General features: G+C 37.7%; 1 protein-coding gene across 2 annotated transcripts in view; it reads right to left on the minus strand.

Moving 5' to 3' along the window:
• The window catches only part of ERO1A (endoplasmic reticulum oxidoreductase 1 alpha), a 49,185-nt gene that overhangs the window by 21,556 nt on the left and 11,786 nt on the right, over window positions 1-15,843 (minus strand). For both annotated transcript variants that reach the window (XM_043556164.1, XM_043556163.1), the window contains exons 4-6: window positions 12,334-12,372; window positions 4,041-4,117; window positions 3,863-3,936 (exon numbers count right to left, since the gene is read on the minus strand). In XM_043556164.1, coding sequence (XP_043412099.1) covers window positions 3,863-3,936; window positions 4,041-4,117; window positions 12,334-12,372 — 190 coding nt within the window. The remainder of the gene's footprint in view (window positions 1-3,862; window positions 3,937-4,040; window positions 4,118-12,333; window positions 12,373-15,843) is intronic.

Here is a 15,843-nt window from a genome sequence, read left to right on the forward strand (position 1 = left end):
ACCATTATACAATCAACAAAATTGTTAAGTACAAAGACTATCTAATAAAATGAAAAGATAAGCAATTAGACACTAATGAAAAACATACAAAAATTGGTGGCAGGGACGCCTGGGTGGCTCAGTTGGTTAAGTGTCCTACTCTTGATTTCGGCTCAGATCATGACCTCACGGTTGTGACATCAAGCCCTGTGTTGGGCTCTGAGCTGAGTGTGGATCCTGCTTAAGATTCTCTCTCCCTCTGCCCCTCCCCTACTCACATGCACGCACAGGCTGTCTCTCTCTCTCTTAAAAAAAAAATTGGTGGGATATTGGTTTCTCGTATGTTCTCATATAAATTTGTATAATGTATTATAACTTTGAAAGCAAAAAATGGCCCTGGTTCTCCAGGGGCTTTGGGAAATTATTTAATATACATCAACACCTTATTCATTTATATTGTTTTATTTTTTTTGAGAGAGAGAGAGCAAGCGGTACAGGCAGAGAGAATCCTAAGCAGGCTGAGCCACCCAGGCATCCCCCCTTATTCATTTATAAAGCGTAACAATGTGAACGAATAATGAAGAAGTGGGCAAAAATGCCTCAAAGCAGCCAAAGTAGACGACAAAATCGGAGCACACAGGCGTATGTATGAAAGTTCATCAAGCTCTCAACAGACCTACTTCTTATTAAAAACACAATGACAGATGCGCCTGGGTGGCTCAGAAGGTTGAGAGCCCAACTCTTGATTTCGGCTTAGGTCATGATCCCAGAGTCATGGGATCAAGCCCCACATTGGGCTCCACATAGAGCATGGAGCTTAAGATTCTCCCTCTGCCCCTCCCTCCTGTTCTCTCTCTCTCTCAAAAAAAATTTTTTTAAAACAAAACACAATGACAAAAACAAAAATAAAACTAAGTTTGGTTAGTTTTATCCTAATTAACAGTATACTCGAGACCTAAATTAGAGGAAATTTTGCTTCTAGAAGTAGCACAGTGACAACATCTAGAAATAACTGACACTTCATGCAGAAGTAGCAATTAACATAACTAGGAAAAGTAGAAATAAAAACTTAAAAACAAATTTGCATAGGGGCGTCTGGGTGGCTCAGTCAAGTTAAGCGTTTGACTCTTGATTTCAGCTCAGGTCACGATCTCATGATTCATGGGTTCAAGTCCCATATCAGGCTCTGCTCTGATAATGGTGTGGAGCCTGCTTGAGATTCTCTCTCTCCCTCTCTCTCTGCCCTTCTCCCACTCACACTTGCTCGCGCTCTCTCTCTCTCTCTCTCAAACCAAGTAAACATTAAAAAAAAATTGCATGAACTCCTCTAGTTGAGGAACAGATATTCTATTCATCTCAACTGATACTAAAAGTATTGCCACAGTATATATAGCAAATTATAATAAATTCATAAAAACTCTCATTTTTAAAATATACAAATAACGGCTCAGCATCTAGTACTTTAAGACAGAAAACTAATCACCAAGAAATTTATTAAATTTTTTTTTTAATTTTTTTTTCAACGTTTTTTATTTATTTTTGGGACAGAGAGAGACAGAGCATGAACGGGGGAGGGGCAGAGAGAGAGGGAGACACAGAATCGGAAACAGGCTCCAGGCTCTGAGCCATCAGCCCAGAGCCTGACGCGGGGCTCGAACTCCCGGACCGCGAGATCGTGACCTGGCTGAAGTCGGACGCTTAACCGACTGCGCCACCCAGGCGCCCCAAGAAATTTATTAAATTTTTAATATTCTGCCTAATTAGACGTAAACATTAGGTGATTGGTAATTTCACTTACAGCAAATACTTCATCTTGCCTCATCTTTTTAATAAAAATAATTGTTACAATAACCATGTTTTGCCAGATGACAAAAGCTCAACTTTCTAATTAAAATGTGTACAACACCTTTTGTCTTCTTCCTACTATTTATATAATTTCATTATAAAGCTATCCTTTTTTGTTTTAATATTGACCCTCCTTGAACAGAAGAAACAAATATAAATGGACAAGTGATTCATGCAAGATAACAGAAGTCCACGGATAACAAATGAATTATTGATTCTCAGTCCTTGCTACACAAATATAAGCATGTAGCCTCAAAAGGAAACTATGGTAAACAAAGTTAAAGTATTACTGTTCGTTCTCTAGCACTGCAGGTCTAAAAAAATGTGCTGCATGTTATAAGCTTAATTTTATCTCACACGGTAACACTCAGGCCAAAGAATCTTTGTGAAAAAGACAGTAAAATTAGGGGGTTGAGAGAGTATTTTATCTCCCTAAGTTTACTAGTCTAAACCTTGATGTAAGTCCACAACTCCTTATCCAACATCCCTGGGGTCAAATGTGTTTTGGAATTCAGAACTTTTCAGATTTTAGAAAAGTATTACAGTATATGCAACATATACTGAGTAGTATTACTCCAGCAGGGACCAGGGAGCAACTTTTAATCAAACACCAAAAATATTTCTGTAGTGACAGGTGACTATTCACACTAAATGAGTCTGTGCTAAACTTAGGGGGGAAATACTCATTTTTCAGAGCTTTCTGATTTTGAATTGTGAACACAGGATTATAAATATTATCTGACAGAACATGGTCATGTTTTAGAGTAGGGGAAGCATACGTTTCTTTTCTTTTTTTTTTTTTCTTCCAAAGTGAAACCACCAGGTTAAAAATAAGTACTTTCCCTTTGCCTTCCTCTTTTTGGGGGGAATTGCAGGATTCAGCTCTCGCGTGCAATTAAAATGATCTGTACCACTCTTTTTGCTAAGATTTTCAAACGATCATTAATCTGCTTCAAAAGAGCGCCACTGAAGGATATCAAAATTCAGTCTGATTTGATTTTGTTTAGCCAATTAACAGGCTAATCATTCAACTTAGAAAAAGGAAGATACTAGGAACAGGAGAATAGGAGAATCCATAAATCTGATGAAAGGGTGCCAACGGGTGCTAGGGCTCCTGGATATGAACACGACCAGAACTCTGCCCCAGCTCCAGATGTCTCAGAGCAACTCATGGTTCATTCTTCTCTTTCCCAAAAGTAACGCACACCATCGTTAACGTAAATATGTAACAATCCAAGGCCAGTGCAACAAAAGCAGGTTTTTGCAATCTCTACTACGTTTGAGCTATTTATGCCAAATGCCTGTGTATATTACAAAAATTACATATACATATTACTGAGATATGCACAACTGTAAGACTCAGGAGGTAATTTTTTTCCAGAAACGGAGGTGTTTTTTGCTTTTTTTTTTTTTTAACTTCGGTAAAACATGTATAACGTAAAACTTACATTTCAGCCGTGTTTAACAGTTGTGCAACCATCACCACCAACGGTTTCCAAACTTTTCTATGACCCCCAACAGAAATTCTATAACCATTACACAATAACACTCCGTTCTCCCCTGCTTCTAACCTCTGGTTACTCTATCAACTTGCCTAAATATTTTATGCGAATCGAATCATGATAGTTGTCCTTTTGTGTCTGGCTTATTGCATTTAGCATAGTATTTGCAAGGTTTATCCATGTTGCAATGCATATCAAACTTTTTTTCTTTAATGGCCAAATGATATTCCACTGTATATATTTATTATATTCTGTTTGTCCATTCATTAGTTGATGGATACATGGGTCGTTTCTACCTTTTGGCTGCTGTGGATAATGTTGCCATGAATATGGGCATATGAGTATCTGTTCCCCTGTCTTTAATCTTTTTCGATATATACTTAGGAGGTGAATTATTAGGTCATATGGTAATTTAGCCTTTAGTTTTTTGAGGAACTGCCAAACTTTAGAAACTGAGTTCTAAAAACCATTTGAAAAGATTTTTCTTTCCTTAGGCACAATTTGAAACGAAATGCACATGATAAAAAGCGTTATACCATCAGCTTCACAGAAGCTGTCTGAGGAGTCATCATGCTTGGTCCACTGAAGCACAGCCTTCTGTGTTTCCTCGCTTCAAATGAAGAAAACAAGTAGTGTTATCATTTTTTTTTTAATTAATATTTCGCAAGAAAAAAATATAAAATACTAAAGCAAAAAAAAAAAAAAAAATCAAACCTCAGCGATTCATCCACAGCGCCAAGCCGTTCAGCTTGCTCACATTCTTCAATGAGATTATTGGCTACCTCAGAATACTAAAAGGAAAAGGGGAATAGATGGATTATAATTGACTGCGTTTTAAAAACTTTCTCAAGTTCAAAGTTATTTAAGTTTCATTTATACCTAGCACCATTTCCATGGCTTCAAAACTTAAAAAAACAGGGGTGCCTGGGTGCCTCCGTCAGTTGAGCGACTGGCTCTTGATTTCAGCTCAGGTCATGATCCCAGGGTTGTGGGATTAAGCCCCATGTCAGGCTCTGTGGTGAACGTGGAGCCTGCTTGAGATTCTCCCCCACCCCCCCCCACAACCTGTGATCTCTCTTAAAAAAAAAAAAAAAAAAAAAAAAAAACCTGAAAAAAATTAAGCCCTCATTTCCCCTGAAGCTAAAAAAAATAAATAAATAAAAGGCTCTGCCTCTTGCTTTTGTTGATGAAAACATTTACTATGATGGTCACAAAATAAAGAATATAGTTCTGATAACTCATTACAAGCTGTTCACGAAGAAAATCTCTGAGGTAGAAGGAACAATGGGCAAGGCAACCTCCCACTGTTCTAATGGCTTAATTGCAAGCACCAGTTTTCTCGTCCATAAATAAGTGGTTAGACCAGATGATGTGGGTGTAGGTTTGTCTCAACTCTAAATATGATTCTACATATGCCCTGGAGCCTACGTCTTATAAAAAGTATTCTTGTATCTTCAGGTCTTTAAAATACATTCTGTAACAACCACATTTCTTCTCAATATTTAAGTCACACACACACACTCACACTCACACACACACACACACACACACGCACACACACTATTCTGCTGGGAGTGTACGTGGCACAGGGAAAAGTGAATGTGGATCATAAGATTTCACAACACACTAGTCATCACCACCACAGAGATGAAAGGCATACTGGAAGAAGTCACAAATTCAATCAGCAAATATTTATTGGGTGCCTACTACACCCTTATTGCTTAGGATGACCATGCAAACGACTGCCCAGTCTATGATACTTCCAAGGATAAAAGGGAACCCTAAAATAACTGAAATGATACGTTTTTGAAATATTTGTTTACTGAATAACGACTTTGTTTCTTTACATTCGTTGATTTGTAAGACAGCTCAATTTGAACACTTTTCAAAAATAAAATTCTTTTTATGCAATTAAGTATTAAGGGGTGAAGGGATATGTATTCAATGTACTCTTGGATGGTTCAGAAAATAAGAATATGCATATAGAAAAAACAAGATAACACAAATGAGGCAAAATATTAAAAATTAGTGAATCTGTAAAGTACACAAAATGTCTTTTATTAATACTGCAAATTTTCTATAAGCTGTTAATTAGCTTAAGATAAAAAGTTAAAAATACATAAAAAATGAACAGAGGCACCCATTTCAAGTAGGAATATGAATTTATCCAATTAAAAACAAAACAAGAGTTTCTTTTTTTAAATTTTTCATGTTTTTTTATTTTGAGCACGAGCACACACAAGCGGGCGAGTGGCAGAGAGAGAGGGGGACAGAGGATTTGAAACAGCAGGGAGGGGGAGAGAGAGAGAATCCCAGGCGAGCTCTGTGCTGTCAGTGTGGAAACAAACCTGGGGCTCAATTTCACAGACCCCAAGATCACAACCTGAGCTGAAACCAAGAGTCAGACACTTAACAAACTAAGCCACCCAGGCACCCCAAAAACAAGAATTCCATCCATAAGAGACTCTTCCCTGGGGCACCTGGGTGGCTCAGTTGAGCATCGAACTTTAGGCTCAGGTCATGATCTCATGGTACATGAGTTCAAGCCCTGTGTCAGGCTCTGTGCTGACAGCTCAGAGCCTGGAGCCTGCTTCGGATTCTGTGTCTCCCTCTCTCTCTGCCCCTCTTGTTAATGCTCTGTCTCTCTCTCCAAAAATGAATTAACATTAAAAAAAAATTTTTTTTTTTTAATTTTTTTTTCAACGTTTATTTATTTTTGGGACAGAGAGAGACAGAGCATGAACAGGGGAGGGGCAGAGAGAGAGGGAGACACAGAATCAGAAACAGGCTCCAGGCTCTGAGCCATCAGCCCAGAGCCCGACGCGGGGCTCGAACCCACGGACGGCAAGATCGTGACCTGGCTGAAGTCGGACGCTCAACCGACTGCGCCACCCAGGCGCCCCTAAAAAAAATTTTTTTAATGAACTCCCAAAAGTTCTGAGTCCATCAAAAAATTAGTCTTTTGAATTAAATGATTTTCTGTTTGAAATAGCTGACTATAGCATCATTTAACTATGTGCAAAGTTCTGCCATTGGAGCCAACACATTAACAGCTATGACTTTATTCTTTTTATGTGAACAAGAAAACATGGAATAAAAAATGAGCAAAATTGGGGTGCCTGGCTGGCTCAGTTGGTAGAACATGTGACTCTTGATCTTGGGGTTGTGGGTTCAAGCCCCATATTGGGTGTAGAAATTACTTAAAAATAAAATCTTTAAAGAAAAAAATGAGTGAAATTACTTTAGAATCTATGGTGAAAAAGTGCAGAATAGTGATTGCCCCTAAGGGAAAACATAGAAATTGACTAGCACAGAGTACCAAGGAACTTTCTAGGTAATGGTAATGTTCTATATTATAATAGAAGCCTAAATTACACAGGTATATGCATTTAGCAAATGTACACTTAAAATTTGTGCATCTCACCATGTTAATTTTATAAAAATTAAAGCAAACATTAGACTCTAATGATATACTTCTAGTTGGGTGGCATGTATATACATGTGTGTTATATACATATATACAGAGAGAGAGAGAGAGAGAGAGAGAGAGAGAGAGAGACGATGACATATTTAGGGTAATGTGTACTGATGCTTGCAATTTACTTTGAAATGCATCTAAAAAATAAGATTTTTTTAATGGATAACTAGAAGGATAGACAGATACATATGTGAGAAACGTAAGTTTACAATAATGTTAATGATACAAATCCAGGTGATGGGTATGAGTGTTCACACGAAAATTCCTTCGGCTTTGCTGGATATATAAAAATTTTCACAGTAACATACATATTAAAAATTTTAATTCAGAACAATAATTTAGTCTACATGAAAAACCACATATACCAGAATGATATGTAAATGCACCACTATAGCTGCACATGTTAAGTTATTATTTTTAGACATAACGAGTAATTTACAACTAGTAATTTACAAAGTAGGTGCTTTGGCTTTGTCAGTAGATTTGTGTGTTCTGGTGTTTATGTGATCACAGATATTTCTATGCCCCTTGTGGATGGTAAATGATGACCTTTTGTGCAAGTTATATATCATCATCAACTGTGGTGAGAAATCGAAATTTAATACTTCTTCCTTAAGCATGTACTTCTTTATTTCTTTCTAGTTATTTCAGCCAAAAGGATTCATTGTAAAATTTTTGATTACTAAATAGTAAAATAATTATAAGTTGTCGATATGCACTTTACAAAAAAAATATAAAACCACTATAGGAAGTGGAAGACTACTCTCTCTATGCAGGATTGCTCACCCACTATTTCCCATATATATTTTAAATAAACCTGACCTATAATTTGCCAGGTTTCCCACTGACAAGTCAAATGGCAGCCTGGCAGCTTAGGATATATCAGGACACAGCACAATTGGCTGATAACTCCGAGAGACCAGCAGGGCAGAATGTCGATGCTGTTCCCTCCACTTCCCAAGACTGTAAGGACTTAGTTGCCCCCAGAATTGTGTCTGCCTGGAATTGTTTTATCAGCAGGTATTTTATCACCCTGTATACTGTCCTTGAAAAATCATTTATTTACATTTAGGGAAGGTCAGGAAAAGAGGCACAAATTATTATTGGTCAACTTGATATTAAAGTAAGAACTCTTTAGTGTACATACATCTCAGAGGAGACAACAAAGGAAACTAGAAATACAAAGTATTTGGTCAATTAAATCGATCTTAACTTATTTTAATTTTTTTTTTAATGTTTATTTCTGAAAGACAGAGAGAGACAGCATGATCGGGGGAGGGGCAGAGAGGGAGACACAGAACATGAAGCAGGCTCCAGGCTCCGAGCTGTCAGCACAGAGCCTGACGCAGGGCTTGAACCCACGAGCCATGAGATCATGACCTGAGCTGAAGTTGGACGCTTGACCAACTGAGCCACCCAGGCGCCCCTACCTTAACTTGTTTTAATGCAACTATTAATATTTTGTTTAAAAAGTTTAAAACTCAAGACAAATGATAAATCATTCAGGATGCTGGGGCACCTGGGTAGCTCAGTCAGTTAAGCGTCTGACTTCGGCTCAGGTCATGAACTCACAGTTTGAGTTCAAGCTTCGCATGGGGCTCTCTGCTATCAGCACAGAGCCTAGAGCCTGCTTCAGATCCTCTGTCTTCTTCTCTCTCTCTCTCTCTGCCCCGCCCCCACTCACGTTGTCTTTCTCTCTCTCCCTCCCTCTCTCAAAAATAAACATTTGAAAACCATCATACAGGATGCCAGAACAACAGGCATAAACCAGTCCTGCCTCAGGCAAACCTTGGCATATGGTCCCTTGATGTACTCTTGTTACTCTCTAAGTGCTTTGGATTTTACTCCAAGAGAGATGGAACACATGGGAGAATTTTAAACAGAGGAGAGATACTATCTGAATTCTTAAAAAAAAAAAAAAAAATCACTCTGGCTGCTGTCTTTAGAAGAGGCTATACAGATGCAAGGAGGGTAGAGTAGGCAGACCATTTAAGAGGTTACTACAATAATCCAGGCAAAAATGATGACATCTTTAAATACAGCAGTAGCAATAAAGATTGTTAAGATTCTGGATATATTTTAAAGCTTTGTAATCACAAATTGAATTTTTCCTACCAAAATAGGACAATAGACCTAAATACCAAAATAGACAATAATAACCCAGTAACATTTAGCACCCCTAGGAACCAGATTATAATCTCTAAACACCATTTCCCACTAAAAGAACCAGGACTATTTAGAAAAAAACGTTAATAGAAAAAAGGTTAACTCCAAGCTCAGAGTGAGAAAAATGCAAAATAAGCCTAGAAGATCTTTTCATAATAGAAAGCAAAAATTCTAGGGGCGCCTGGGGTGGCTCAATTGGTTAAGCAACCGATTCTTGATTTTGGCTCAGGTCATATCTCACTGTTCGTGAAATCTGGGGTCTGGTTTGGGCTCTAAGTGTGGAGTCTGCTTGGGATTCTCTCTCTTTCTCTCTCTGTCTCTCTCTCTCTCTGCCCCACACCTGCCCTCTTTCCCTCTGTCTCTCTCTCTCTCTGCCCCACACCTGCCCTCTTTCCCTCTTTCTCTCTCTCTAAATAAATAAATAAACATTTAAAAAAGGGGGGAAAAAAGTCTACTAAGACTACTGAGATCATCTCAAAGGCTATGGTCACTTACTTGAAGGAGCATCTAGTGACCAAAGATGGAAAAACTCAAGCATCAAAAGGAATAATAAAAAATGACTACAAAAGAGTCCAGTACATTAAATATGTCAAAACTCTGAAGTTCATAATAACACTTAAAAATAAAAATCATATGGGGCGCCTGGGTGGCGCAGTCGGTTAAGCGTCCGACTTCAGCCAGGTCACGATCTCGCGGTCCGTGAGTTCGAGCCCCGCGTCGGGCTCTGGGCTGATGGCTCAGAGCCTGGAGCCTGTTTCCAATACTGTGTCTCCCTCTCTCTCTGCCCCTCCCCCGTTCATGCTCTGTCTCTCTCTGTCCCAAAAATAAATAAACGTTGAAAAAAAAATTTTTTTTTTTTTAAATAAAAAAAATAAATAAAAATCATATTGGTCATCTCTGGAGATGCTAGAGCACCACACTCATAATTATTCTGAAAACTGGTAAGCAAAATAAAAGAATAAAGCATTTATACTGTGTGCCCTGCATAAACTGTATTTCAGGGCATCCAAATAGTTGACAAGAAATGGTTTTATAGAATAAAAACAGATAAGAAGTATGGAAAGAATGATAAAAATATGTTTTCAGTCATATGTGGAATTTGAGAAACTTAACAGAAGACCAAAGGGGAAGGGAAGGAAAAATAAGTTACAAATAGATAGGGAGGGAGGCAAACCATAATTGACTCTTAAATACAGAAAACAAACTGAGAGTTAATGGGGGGTGGGGGTTTGGGGGGGCAGGGAAAATGAGTGATGGGCATCGAGGAGGGCACTTGCTGGGATGAACAGTGGGTGCGGTAAGTAATGAATCACAAGAATCTACTCCCGAAGCCAAGACTACACTCTATATATACACTATATGTTAGCTGTCTTGACAAAAAATTATTCAAAAAAAAAAAAAAAGGATGATATAATTAGAATATCAACATTTTCAAACCCCTAATGAAAGAATGCAACAAGTAATAATCATCAAAGTGGCTAATGAAACTTTCAGGTAAAAAGCTAGTGGGTAACTTTCTAACGGATACATAATGAACCCAATGATAGATCTTAACATCATAAAAAAAGAAAACCAGACGTTATGTGTCTTCTGATATGATGTAATAGTAAGTACACAGCAACTCTAATCAATGTATATCAGAAAATGAATCTGAAAAGCCTTAATACCAAAAAAGAGGGAGAGGAATGGACATGGATTGAAAGACATTTAAGAGACAGAAACATATAAGTAGTACCAGAAAATAAGGAAGCGCTGAAAAAAGAGAAAAACCACAATGATGGGAGTATGTTAAAGGGACACAGGAACAACTGAAACAGCTCCCAATGGCCAGAACAGAATGATCTGAACAGTAAAATAAAGTCATACCTGATTATAATCCAAAGTACAAAATAAACATCTCATGATATAAATACATGATTGAAAAAATAAGTAAATGGAGGGAGATATAAATCTCCCATACTGAAAATTCCAATTTATATCCTTAAGAAGACAGAGCCCTCCTGAAGTCTGAGCTGTGCACAGTGAGCTCCCTCCAAAGAATGCAGTGTGGAAAGGGTGGAAAATAGTAAATCTATAGTGGAGAAAACCTGACAAAAATTATGTCAGTCAGGTGATCAAGGTTAACATTAACAGTAATAAGTCATGTTGATACTATGTACCCTTGATGTGATGTGATGAAAATGGCACTTTAACTCTGTAGTCTTCCTCCCCAAAACACATAACCCCAGTGTAATCATGACAAAAACATCAGACAAATCCCAATTTATGGACATTCTACAAAATACCTGACAAGTATTTCTCTAAACACCTTATCAAAAACAAGGAAAGTTTGAGAACCTGTCACAGCTATGAGAAGCCTAAGGAAACATGACTATTAAATATAATGCGGTATCCTAGATGGGATCCTGGACAGAAAAAGGACATTAGGTAGAAATCTGAACAAAGTATGGACTTGAGTGATATCAATACTGATTCATTAATTATAACAAATGGATCATAATAATGTAAGATGTTAATTATAGATGAAACTGGAATGGGGTATATGGGAACTATATTATCATCACAATTTTTCTGTAAATCTAAAAGTATTATAAAATCAATACTTTTATTTATAAAGGTAAAAATACTTTTAAAATCAATACTATTTAAAAAAGAGATTGGGAGGTGCCTGGGTAGCTCAGTCAGTTAAGTGTCTGACTCTCGATTTCGGCTCAGGTCATGATCCCAGGGTCGTAGGATCAAGCCTCACATTGGGCTCCACACTGAGCACGGAGCCTGCTTGGGATTCTCTCTCTCCCTCTCTCTCTGCTCCTCCCCAGCTCGCACTCTCTCTCTCTCTCTCAAAATAAATAAATAAATATTTTTTTTTAATTTATGAAAAAACAAAAGAGAGAGAAAGAGACCTAAGAGACACAGGAACCAAACGCAATGTGTGAAATATGTTTGAATCCTGTTTCAAACAAACAAATTATTATGAAACAAGTAGAGAAATCTGAACCCTGACAGTGGTTATATTTTTTTAAGTATTTTTTAATCTTAAAAATGTCTATGAAACTTTTGTAAACAGAGCGATTTTTCTGTGAATGGCTTTAAAAATAATTGGGAAAATGGAGTGCAAGGTACAGATGAAACAAGATTGGCCATACACTAACTGCTGAAGCTCTTTATTTATCTCTCATGTTTTCTATAATAAAAGGCTGAACAAAAGAAAAAATAAGGAATTAGAGCCATTGAGTATAAATGACTCCTAATGGGTTTTACTGCGAAGGACAACAGAGAAGTAGGGTCATGCCTGGCAGGGGAAATGAGTCTTATGAGATTTTTGTTAAGATACTAGACACATTAGTAAGTGTATGTACATACCTTGTAGCTTGCTGATTTAATTCCATCAGGAACTTCATCCTGAAAAAGAAAAAAAATGCTTTTGTATGACATTTAGTCTATCTTCTGAAAAAAAAATTAAGTTTCTATGATTTATGAGATTATTTTTATTTATTTATTTAAGTTTACCTTATTTATTTATTTAAAGTAATCTCTACACCTAATGTGGGGCATGAACTCATGACCCCAGGATCAAGAGTTGCATGCTCTTCCAACTGAGCCAACCAGGTGCTGCTTTGAGATTATTTTTATTTTTATTTATTTATTTTTAATATATGAACTTTATTGTCAAATTGGTTTCCATACAACACCCAGTGCTCATCGCAAAAGATGCCCTCTTCAATGCCCATCACCTTCCCTCCCTCCCACCCCCCCATCAACCCTCACTTTGTTCTCAGTTTTTAAGAGTCTCTTATGCTTTGGCTCTCTCCCACTCTAACCTCTTTTTTTTTTTTTTTTTTCCTTCCCCTCCCCCATGGGTTTCTGTTAAGTTTCTCAGGATCCACATAAGAGCGAAACCATATGGTATCTGTCTTTCTCTGCCTGACTTATTTCACTTAGCATCACACTCTCCAGTTCCATCTACGTTGCTACAAAGGGCCATATTTCATTCTTTCTCATTGCCACGTACTACTCCATTGCGTATATAAACCACAATTTCTTTATCCATTCATCAATTAATGGACATTTAGGCTTTTTCCATGCATAGGGGCACTTGTACCCCAATGTTTGAGATTATTTTTATTTAAAAAAATTTTTTTTTTCAAACGTTTTATTTATTTTTGGGACAGAGAGAGACAGAGCATGAACGGCGGAGGGGCAGAGAGAGAGGGAGACACAGAATCGGAAACAGGCTCCAGCCTCTGAGCCATCAGCCCAGAGCCTGACGCGGGGCTCGAACTCACGGACCACGAGATCGTGACCTGGCTGAAGTCGGACGCTTAACCGACTGCGCCACCCAGGCGCCCCTGAGATTATTTTTAAACAGAATTGTTTAGGAGGCATCTGAGCGGCACAGTTGGTTAAGCGTCTGACCCTTGATTTCAGCTCAGGTGACCTGAGTTCAGGTGACCTGAGCTGAAATCAAGGGTCAGACACTTAACCGGTTGAGTCCTGTGTTGGGCTCTGCTCTGAGTGCAGACTCTGCTTGAGATTTTCTCCCTTTGCCCCCTCCACTTGTGCACTCTCTTGCGCTCTCTCTCAAAAAATAAAGATGAAAAATAAAATAAAATAAAAAAATAAAGTGTTTTTAAAAATTGCTTAAAAAAAGACTCAAATTTTCAGTAACTAAAACCAGTTGCTTTTTCTGACCAATGTTAATATAGCCCATTTAATGTGTAAGTGCAATTAAATGCCTTTATTAAGTGTCTACCATATTTTGAGCATGCTTAATAAGCCATATAAATAAGTTATTGGTAAACTTGAATTTCCCCAACTAATGTTTCCTATTACTAAATATAAACACTAGAACTTTAGGAAATAAAACAAAACATTTAAATTGACAATATCACTTTAATGATATTATCGTAACAGAAATGGTTTCACAAGTTAATCCATCCATTTTCAAAAAGTTTTGTCTGAGAATATACTAAAAAACATGATTCTTAATTATCTAATGATAAAAGACCCATAAATAATATTTTACATTTGCTTTAATTCCATATGCCAGATAGGTTATACAGCAATATTTTATTTGCAAATATAAAAATAAACCACTCAAAAATATAGCATGACTTCACACCCATTAGGATGGCTATTATCCAGAAAATAGAAAATGGCAAGTATTAGTGAGGATATGGAGAAATTGGAAGCCTTGTACATTGCTGGTGGGATGTAAAATGGTACAGCTACTGTGGCAGAAGGCATGGTGTTCCTCAAAAAATTAAACACAGATTTACTAAATGATCCAGCAATTCTAATCTTGGGTGCATCCCCAAAAGAACTGAAATTAGGAATGCAAACATAGTCAGTCAAAGACAAATATATGACTTCACTCATATGAGGACTTTAAGACACAGAACAGTTGAACACAAGAGAAGGGAAGCAAAAATAATATAAAGACAGGGAGGGGGGCAAAACATAACAGACTCTTAAACATGGAGAACAAACAGAGGGTTACTGGAGGGATTGTGGGAGGGGGGATGGGCTAAATGGGTAAGAGGCATTAAGGAATCTACTCCCATGGGGCGCCTGGGTGGCGCAGTCGGTTGAGCGTCCGACTTCAGCCAGGTCACGATCTCGCGGTCCGGGAGTTCGAGCCCCGCGTCGGGCTCTGGGCTGACGGCTCGGAGCCTGGAGCCTGTTTCCGATTCTGTGTCTCCCTCTCTCTCTGCCCCTCCCCCGTTCATGCTCTGTCTCTCTCTGTCCCCAAAATAAATAAAAAACGTTGAAAAAAAAAAATTTAAAAAAAAAAAAAAAAAGGAATCTACTCCCGAAATCATTGTTGCACTATATGCCAACTAATTTGGATGTAAATTAAAAAATTAAAATAAAATAAAAGAAATAAAATGAGCTGCAGAGTATTTCAAATAAATAAATACTGTTACCCAAGAAAAAAAAAAAAAAGGAATGCAAACAGATACTTGTGCACCCATATCCCAAACAGCATTATGCACAATAGCCAAAAGACAGGAATAACCCAAAAGTGAATCAAGAGAATGGATAAATGAAATGCAGATGCATAACAATGCAATATTATTCAGCCTTAAAAAGGAATAAAATTCAAATACCATGTATACATGGTACTATGGATAAAACTTGAAAACATTAGGTTAAGTGAAACAAGCCAGACACAAAAGGACACACTGTGTAATAATTCTCCTTATCTGAGGTACCTAGAATAGTCAAATTCATAAAGAAAGAAAGCAGAATAGTGTTTGCCAGGGGCTAGAGGGACGGGGGAATAGGGAGTCATTGTTCAATGAACACGCAGTTTCAGTTTGTGAGGATGAAAAGGATCTGCACGTGGATGGTGGTGACGGTTGCCCAACAGTGGGAATGTACTTAATGCCACTGAACTGTGCACTTAAAATGGTTAAAATGGTAAATTTTATGTTATGTATATTTTATCACAATAAAAAAATAGAAATATATGCTTTAAAAATGAAAAAAAAAAAAAAGGCTTCATGGAAAGTGTAAAATTCTCTGCTCCCAGAGTAGAATACTTCATATTTTAATGCTCTGAGAATTCCTTTTTTTTTGTTGTTAGGTTCATTTATTTTGAGAGAAAGAGAGCCCACATGAACAGGGAAGAGGGAGAAAGAATCCCCAAACAGGCTCCATGCCCATCAGTGTGGGGCACAATGTGGGGCTTGATCCCACAAACCATGAGATCACAACTTGGGCCGAAATCAAGAGTCAGAGGCTTAACCGACTAAGCCACCCAAGCACCCCTAATACACTGAGAATTCTTAAGCAACATCAGGTGTTTTGTTCATCCACTCCCCACCCAAGGAAAACAATACACCATGAAGAAGGGAGGGAGTTTGTTTA

The sequence above is a fragment of the Prionailurus bengalensis genome, chromosome B3 (genome assembly GCF_016509475.1).
Source record: "Prionailurus bengalensis isolate Pbe53 chromosome B3, Fcat_Pben_1.1_paternal_pri, whole genome shotgun sequence".
Classification (NCBI taxonomy): domain Eukaryota; kingdom Metazoa; phylum Chordata; class Mammalia; order Carnivora; family Felidae; genus Prionailurus; species Prionailurus bengalensis.